Raw genomic sequence first — 9,405 nt, 5'->3', positions numbered from 1 at the left:
CTGAGGCAGGAGAATTGCTTGAACCCAGGAGGCGGAGGTTGCAGTCAGCTGAGACATGCCGTTGCACTTCAGCCTGGTTGATAAGAGTGAAACTCCATCTCAAAAAAGAAAAAAAGTTTAGGAAACCCTGAAGAGTATGAACTTGATATTAATATTAACTTGATACCAATATGAGCAGTTACTATGTGTTGGAAACTGTTCTCAGTGCTTTATATGTATTAACTCTAATCTTACAACAATCCTTTGGGGGGGTAGGTATTATTTTATCCTCTTTTTACAGATGAGGAAACTGAGGCATAAGGAGGTTAATTTACTTGTTCAGGACCACATAGCTGAAGGGAAGAACTTGGATTCCAGTCCAAGCAGTCTTGCTCCAGAGCCTCTATTCTTAATCACAAAGCCATGTCTTTTTCCATGTATATGGACATTGAGTTTTCTATTTTGCTGAAATTAAACTAAGAATAGAAACTTTGATTTGGGTCATATATAACTAACTTAGAAAAAAGTAACACCAGCTGTTTTCGTTTGGAAATAGCTTAAGTTATTTATTCACCTACAAACCTAAAAAAAATTATTTTACATTACATGATAACAAAATATAAAGTCAGTCTGTAGTAAATTATTTTATTTCTTTTTAGATTTCTTCCGTAGTTGACTCCTTTGTCTACCCAAGCATCCACATATATTTTTCTTCCTATAGCTAATACTTATTTGCTCCTTCCTTAAGGGAGACAACCCAGAGATTCTGCCATTCACTGTATTGGAAAATATAAGATCTCTGGATACAGTCCCTTTCATCAGAGCCGAGGATGACTTCTTGTGGTTTGGAAACCTATAAACCAAAGATGAATTATATGCACTCTACATATCCAGAATACAGTGGTGGAGAAGGAATAGGAAAACAACAATAAAAGGTGTTATTCAGAAAAGAGGATAATGGGAAACTCAGTAGTCCCTAGTCCATATTGATCATAAAATCCTGCTGGATAGGAGTGGCAGAGACTCCCTGGCAGAGTAATAAGTCCTTTTAATCTGCTCTTTGGGAAGATTTTCATTGTCCTTTATGGTCCTTCAAGGAATCTTACCTTGTCCTGAATGGCCACATCTTAGATTGGTATTGATAAAGATGCCCTTTCTGGGAAATACACAGTTTTTACAGCTCTCTCCGTTGATAAGCCTTGGGGAGTATTTTAGAAACTTTAGAGACTTTTGCAGTTTAGGCTCTTTGACCTCTCACTCTCCCATATAGTTACCTTAAAAATTTTAATTTCTAGACTTTTTGCTCTTTCGGGTAATTAGAGCCAAAGGACCTGCCCAGACACTTTTTTTTTTTTTTTTTTTAGTGTGAAGACTGCCATTTGTACCTTGCTTACCTCAGGAATGTCTTGTTTTGGTGCCATGGAACATGTTTAACCATCTGGTGAAACCTATGCATCGTTCTCAGAATAATGTTTCAAAATTCATAAAATACGGGGGTGGGGTAGGGGGAGGGAGGGCATCAGGAGGAATAGCTAATGATGCCAGGCTTAATACATAGATGATGGTTTGATCTGTGGAGCAGACCACCATGGCGCACATTTACCTATGCAACAAAGCTGCACATCTTGCAAATGTACCCCTGAACTTACAATAAAAATTGAAGAAACAAAATCACACAAAAGGTGAAAAATAAAACCAGTTAATTATATCAAAATACAGTTATCAAAATATTAACTTTGTGACATAGTAATATATACTTTTAAAATAACACATTGAACAAAAGATCTAGTGACAAATCTAAGAAAGTCAGTTTTGAAGTAGTTGATGAGTTTAAACAAAAATTATAGATTTCTGTAACATTTCTCATTGGTTATATTTGTGATTTTTATTGGTGGCAGAGTTATAGATACTATTAATGTTACTGTGATTTGTTGTCTACTTTCATAGTTAAAGGAAATGCTAAATTTCGGTCACAAGTTAGTGGAAATAAAGAAGATATTTTCCTTTTCCAAGTTATTTGGCCTCTTTTAGCTCCTAAGGGAAAGGGGGCTTTGGTGAGGCCATTTTAAACAATAGTCTGGGTGGAAGGACAACACCTTAACATTACCTTTGTGTGGTAAGGTATCAGTCTTCTCTACTGCTAATGCTGTAGTTTTGTAACTATACTCAGCTACCTCAGTTTGGACTTCAGAAGCACTTGGTTTTTCCAGCCTTGCAAGACTTCAGATTATAGGACTCTTAGCTGAAATTGCAGGACAAGGGCAGGGAGTACCTATCTCAGCAAATCTGTATTTTCTCTGTCTCTTCTTGTAACTTTAGTCAAAGTTTATTTCTCTTTTAGGACTTCACTTTAAATGGCAAGAAAGAGCCAACACATGCCAACATTCTAAATTTTTCCTACATTTCTCTTTTTGCACTAGCCTCAGTTGGCATATGGCTTGCTTTTCAAATTCTACAGATAACAGTTCGACCAAATTCTTTGTCATCAGCTTTCCAACTGTCAGCATCGGAATTTATTAACTCATTAATTCATCTTTAAGGGAGTGTCCTATTTTAGCTTATGTTACTTGTATCACTACACTGCCATGTCCTAAATTCTCTGTGTTAGGAACTACATTCATCTGCTGATAGAGACTCTTTTATAGTAGTTGAACACATTAAAAGTCTGTAGGGTAGGCAGTCTGGCTGGGATGGCAGCTTCACAATCTACTTTACAAAAAAAAAAAAAATCAGGGATCCAGACTTTTTCTCTCTGTTTCCATATGCTCAGTATCTGGCTTCCATGTTCAGGATCATCTTATGATCCAAGATGACTGCTAGAGCAATAGTTAATTCTGTCCACACTCCAGAGGGCAGGCAGGGCAAAAGGTGCAATACCGTCCTGAATAAAATTGGGATTTATTCCTAAGGTGAAAGTTAAGAACAGATAATAAGTGGCAATAGGAGTCTCTGCCATAGCCCCTGCTTCTGATTGCTTTGAGTGCTGAAACGCTGTAATAGGAGTGATAGCACATATTGGCCCTAAGAGATGCGTGAGATCAGAAGAATTCAAGAATCAGTCCTGTGGTAATTACAAGAATTTCTCCTGAGTTTTAAGTTGCTCAGTTTTTTATGTGCCGCAGGTCTTAAGATGAAATGCCAGGTGCGGGGAATGACGTGGGGAGGATTCAGTAATATTTGGGTCACAACATTGTTACCCTCAGTGTTCTTCGTCCTTTTATTTTCTTTTGTGTCTTACTCTTACCTCCATTTAGGGAGCCAACAATATCTCTACCCATTTGCCCCCCTTTTTGATACTGTTGAAACTTGAAAAACTTTCTGAAGAAGGCTTTGCTACACTTTGGGAATTAGGAAAGTTGCAGAGGGAGGCCACACAGTGTACTAAAGTAGCTATAAAGCATACATGGGATCATGTGAGTGTTCCCGTTTCATAAAGTGGGATTCAAACCCCCATGTTATGACTCAGTTTTGAGTTGTTATAGCCTTATCCTGATGCTCCTTATCCTTTAATTTTATGAAGAAAAAAATTCTGTATGGAATTTCTTTTAAGTAATAGTTACCATCATAGATTTAAGAACTGCAGACAAATTCTTCTCCATGCCTTCCTTTCTCCCACAAGTAACAGTATGTGCTTTTCATCTTACTTCCATGTTCTCATTTTTCTCGGTTCTAGTAGAATGGTTTCTTTTCCTGTGTAATACTGCCTGTCAATCTGCGCTCTGAGTCATACTTTCTTCTGTCTTATCAAGGACTTCAAACCTATGAGTACCCTTACCTTTTGCTACTTAGTACTGTCACCTCTTTCTTTTAACTTTTGAACTGGTTACGGTCTCATTTGTTTGGGGAGGAGCACACCCATACCTTCATTGGACAGTTACTATTCCAATCATGAAAGTTTCTTCTTTCAAAGAGATCAGAGTCTTGTGGGAGAGAGGTAGGTAAAGATAATCACAGTTACATATAAATTCTATGATAGGGGTATTTATACTCTGCTTTAGGAATAATAGCTCCTTTAGTTTAGGAGATGGAGGATGGAAAGAGGGGATTGACCAGGCTTCCTGTAGGGGGAGATGTTTGGTCTTGAAGTAGAAACCAGCCAGGCAGACACAGAAGGAAGGGACATTCCAGAAAAGAAGGCCCTTATTCCTTATCCAGTTACTATGTTATTTTTCAGATAACTTGTACTTGGCACAGTATTAGTTAGCGTCGGAAGTACTAATGTATGGTCACTGTCCTTAGTAGTTGGGGGAGAAGAGGTGAGGGTAGAAAGCTTAAGCATATGATTCAACTATGCATGTGAAACCACATGTCAGTTGCCAAACTGAGGTTATAATTGCTCTAGGAATTTAGAAAAGGATTCATGAAAGATTAGTAAAAGCTAAAGTAGTTGAAAATGAGGAATTTAGATTTAGTATAGTAGGAGTAAGGGAGCCATTGAAAACGTTTAGGTATAATGACATGAAGGCAGTGTTGATAGGTTTCTCTTAGAGTGTATGCATGGACTGGATATGATTAGTAGGGAGGGGTGGTTGAGACATCAGAGTCCAGGAAGCCAGCTAGGAAGCTTTTGGAATGAGGTGAGGTAATGAGGGCCTGACATTTCTTAACCAGATTTCCATAACCAGATTCCTCAGAGCCTCCCGTGCTGTTTTTAAATTTACCACTATCTGTTCTCGTATACAAGTGGATTTCTATCATCACCATTCCACTAATAAGTTTGTTTGTTTGTTTGTTTGTTTGTTTTTTGTGGCAGAGTCTCGCTCTGTCGCCAAGGCTGGATTGCTGTGGTGCACCCTCAGCTCACTGAAACCTTCATCTCCCAGGTTCAAGTGATTCTCCTGCCTCAGCCTCCCAAGTAGCTGGGATTACAGGTGTCTGCCGCCACACCCGGCTAATTTTTGTATTTTTAGTAGAGATGGGGTTTCACCATGTTGGTCAGACTGGTCTTGAACTCCTGACCTCAAGTGATCCGCCCGCCTCGGCCTCCCAAAGTGTTGGGATTACAGGCGTGAGCTACTGCACCCGGCCTAAAGTTTGTGTCTAAAGTTACTGGTGATCTGGCCAAATCTAATGATCATCTTTTGTGTTCTCCATGCTTAATGGAGAACCACAATAGCCACCAGCCTAAGTACCAACAATGGAGGCACTTTTTGCTTCACTACCAAGAATGCAGTATATAAAATTTAAGAAATTGCAAACAGAACAGAAGCCCCACTTTTTTAGAGTTTAAATTTGAGATGTTTTTATAGTGTACTTAAAATTTGCTCTTGCAGAACTGATGAATATAAGCACAGTGGAATAATTTTTACACATGATGGCTTTGAAGACTAGGGTCCTTTTTCTTTCCAGTCTATTTAAATCTTCACTTAGCTGAAGTTCTTCAGCTAAGTCAATCTTAACCTAGCTGAAGACTTCGCTAAGTTCTTCTTTCTTTACCCTCAAGGCTTTAGTCCATGTTATTTTCTCCTTTTCCTGAACCTTCATAGCACCCAGAGCTCAGCTGTGTACTTTTTTTCAGTTCTGTGTTGTGTCTGAACTTAACTTCTTTATTAAACTATAAGTTCCTGGAGGACAGGAATTTTACCACACTTCCTATGTGTGTATTTTTATTTTATTTTATGTTTTACTCTAACATAGCTCTTTATGCATGTATAATTTATGCATTCTTGTTAAATATATAATACACAGTAAATACCTGTATTACTGAGATTCTCATAAAGTCTTATTACTGGCACTGGGGGAAGGTAGCAGAAGGCAAAGATGGTTCTCAGTAGGGAGCACCTGCAATAACAATTATATTCCCATTTGTAATATGCTTTTGTATGAAAATGTGTGTAACTGGCTGCTTTGGGAATTTGAACAAAATAAACCTCTACTCCATGGAGACTTGATTGAGGTAAATTGGATGACAGCATGGTATAAAATAGCCAATCTTTATTGAATGAAATGTGAATAATAATGTAAGTAACTACTCTTATTACCAATATGAGTAGTTAACATTTACTGAATACTTACTACTTGCTTGGCACTGTTCTGAATACTTTACATCAGTGAGGTGGGTACTATTTAAATTATCATCTTCATTTTACAGACGAGATATGTTTAGTAAAACTACTAGATTGGGTATCAGGAGATCTGGGCTCTGGTTTTCGTACTACTGCTAACTACCTGTGTGAAATTGGATGAGCCTTAACTTCAGTTTTTCATTATTGGAGGGATTAGTCTCTGATCTCTAGAATACTGTTTTGACATTGTGATCTCTAAATTATCCTATCTTCTTATTCTACAAGTCACTATGACTTCTTGCTGGGAACAGATGTTTCTGGTTGAGATTGTAGAGTAGGATAGTAAGTTTTTTTTTTTAAGGTCTCTGAAGATGCATGCTACATAGATGAATTTAAAGTTCAGGTTCAGAGGAATGTGTACAATAGAGATGGAGGGAATTTGAGGAAATGAGTAAGGTAAAATTGTGGATCAACATATCTGAAAATCAAGAGGACTCAATTTACTGGCAGTGCAGATAGAATCCTAATGGTTGTCTTCTGATTTATAATTGCTCTTGCTTAATGTGGTTTACTTTATAGTGTATTAGTGCCCTCCCAAGATACTCCTAGACTAATATTATTAACCAACATTTACTGAGTATTTCTTTTGTGCATGTTTTAACACATTTAATTTTCAAAGTAATATTTTAACCATAGGTACTATTGTTGCATTTTACAGATGAGAAAACTTGGAGGCAGAGGTAATTAACATCTTCACAGTTCTATAGCTTATAACTGTTAGAATCAGTTCTTAGACTCTGGGTCTTCCTCACTCCAAACTTCCTGTTCTTTATTGATTCTCTGTTGCCTCCATGTTGTTCAGAGCCTATGCATAATACTCAAGGTTGCTTTTTGTTAGGAGCCATTTGGAATGAAGGGGCTATATGGGATTTTCATAGCTACTAATGTTTTCTTTTGACTTGAAGTCAAAAGAAACCTTTAAGTTTTTTTTTTTTTTGGTTCTCCTTTTTTCCTTTATTTTGATATCACTTAGAAATCTTTTCATTCTTCTCTACTTTATTGTCAGTCATTATTTCTGCTTCTTTGATCCCAGAATAGAAGGGCTTATATCCTCTGCTGAAAGTTAACAATTCCAATGTGAAATGTCAAGCCTTGTTTCTATATTCTTATCTTCAATTCTTAGAGCAGCTTTCTCCCTTTTCTAGAATATGTGTTAACCTGGCAGATTTAGTTTTCTTTCTTTGTGTGATAATGGTCTGAATTTTTCAGCTTTGGAGAGAAATACACTACAGAATTCAAATCACTGGACGTTTGCCCAAGCCTGTCTTTGAGTTTTTAATGCTTCTTTTCTTGCTGACCATTTCTGTGATTTAATGCCTTATATTCTGTACTCCCACATCTTCAGTTAGTTTTTGTAAACCTGTTCCTTGACTTGTTTTTTTAAAAAAAGTAACTCCCTGGTACTGCCTATTTTTTCTCTCACTCATCAGTGTCCTTGACTTTGCATTCCTTTTTTCCGTCAACTCCCCAGCTAGCTTGTCTCTTTGCTCTTCTTGTATACCCTGCTTTGCTCTTCCTACCTCCTACCTGCATAAACTCTACCTTGTTTCCTTCGTGCGGATTCCTGTGCTAGTTTCTCAGTTACTTCTCTGACCTCTTGTCTCCACCTTACTTTTTGGTATTTTGTTTTTATGACTCTCCTAAAATTTGTGTAAAAGAAATGCCAGAGGTACATTTTAAGCTTTTAACGGCTTGTGGTGGTGAGTAAAAGAGTTGGGCTGCAGCTGGGTTTTTCATACCAAGATCCTTTTGCCCTCTTAAAGAAACAGGCAGCAATGTTTAGAAAGATTGGTATCAGAACACTTTGTATGTGTGTGTTGTTCTGTCTTTTAAACAATTTTCAAACCAAGTTTGTTATGTTTTGATGAGGAAAAAATTAAGAAAAAAGATTGGAAATGTTGATCCCTTAAATATTTGGTTTGCTCATTAACATACTCAATCTTTTTCCTCCAGATGTAACTCAGGCTTTCCCTCACTTTGGAACTCCTAGATTTGTGAATATTGGATATTTTGAGAAGCAGGGGTTCTTTCCTTGATATTGACTAAGGAGTCTATTTACCTTCAGGATGACATCTGAACTGGAGAGCAGCCTAACATCTATGGACTGGTTACCACAGCTCACCATGAGAGCAGCCATCCAAAAATCTGATGCTACACAAAACGCTCATGGAACAGGAATTTCTAAGAAGAATGCACTCCTTGACCCAAATACAACTCTGGACCAGGAAGAAGTCCAACAGCACAAAGATGGGAAACCTCCATACAGTTATGCCAGCCTCATTACATTTGCAATTAATAGCTCACCCAAAAAGAAAATGACTTTAAGTGAAATTTATCAGTGGATTTGTGATAACTTCCCATATTATAGAGAGGCTGGCAGTGGTTGGAAGGTAAGGATTTTATTTAAATTATTACTTTTACGAAGTAAGCAATGATACTACTGATTTCTACTGAAAAAGCTTTGTGAAGGCTCATGTAATTGATTATGAAATTTTGATCTCTAGTGATTTTTAGGATGTCAAAAAAAAGTTTGTAGCTTAGGTAAATAACTTTATTTTTGGTAGATTATTAGTGTGTTCAAACTTCATTATGTTATAGTACTGATGTAGCATAAAGTAAAGCAGAGTTAATGTAGCATTCACTGGAAACCATACCTGCAGTTCAGGTGAATTGACAGTGAGCCTAAAGTGAAAAACAACATAGTATTGCAGCTAGTACTAACTGCATTTATCAGTAAAGAATTTTTTTTTTTTTTTGAGACAGAGTCTCACTCTGACGCCCCAGGCTGGAGTGCAGTGCTTGATCTTGGCTCACTGCAAGCTCCGCCTCCCGGGTTCACACCATTCTCCTGCCTCAGCCTCCCAAGTAGCTGGGATTACAGGTGCGTGCCACCACTCGCAGCTAATTTTTGTATTTTTTAGTAGAGATGGGGTTTCACCATGTTGGCCAGGCTGGTCTCAAAACTCCTGACCTCGTGATCTGCCCGCTTTGGCCTCCCAAAGTGTTCGGATTACAGGTGTGAGTCACTGTGCCCAGCCAACTTTTTTTTCTTTTAACCATAATGAATTGTATACCCTAGAACTGATCGAATATATTGTGAATTTTTCTTCCCTTGGAGATTTTAAGAAATATTGTTGGTCTCCAAAATAATTAATACCAGGACTTGCCTGGGCATGGTGGGTCATGCCCGTAATCCCAGCACTTTGGGAGGCCAAGGCAGGCAGATAACCTGAGGTCAGGAGTTCGAGACCAACCTGGTTAACATGATGAAACCCCGTCTCTACTAGAAATAGAAAAATTAGCCGGGCATGGTGGCACACACCTGTAATCCCAGCTACTCGGGAGTCTGAGGCAGGAGAAT

General features: G+C 37.9%; 1 protein-coding gene across 2 annotated transcripts in view; it reads left to right on the top strand.

The window, feature by feature from the left end:
• Positions 1-9,405, top strand: part of FOXJ3 (forkhead box J3) — a 163,308-nt gene that overhangs the window by 48,926 nt on the left and 104,977 nt on the right. For both annotated transcript variants that reach the window (XM_011944912.1, XM_011944921.1), the window contains exon 3: positions 8,110-8,434. In XM_011944912.1, the coding sequence (XP_011800302.1) occupies positions 8,110-8,434 (325 nt within the window). The remainder of the gene's footprint in view (positions 1-8,109; positions 8,435-9,405) is intronic.

The sequence above is a fragment of the Colobus angolensis genome, unplaced genomic scaffold, assembly GCF_000951035.1.
Source record: "Colobus angolensis palliatus isolate OR3802 unplaced genomic scaffold, Cang.pa_1.0 Scaffold106, whole genome shotgun sequence".
In the NCBI taxonomy this organism is placed as follows: Eukaryota; Metazoa; Chordata; class Mammalia; order Primates; family Cercopithecidae; genus Colobus; species Colobus angolensis.
The sequence above is the reverse complement of the archived record's forward strand: the minus strand, read 5'-3'. Positions and strand labels throughout refer to the sequence as shown.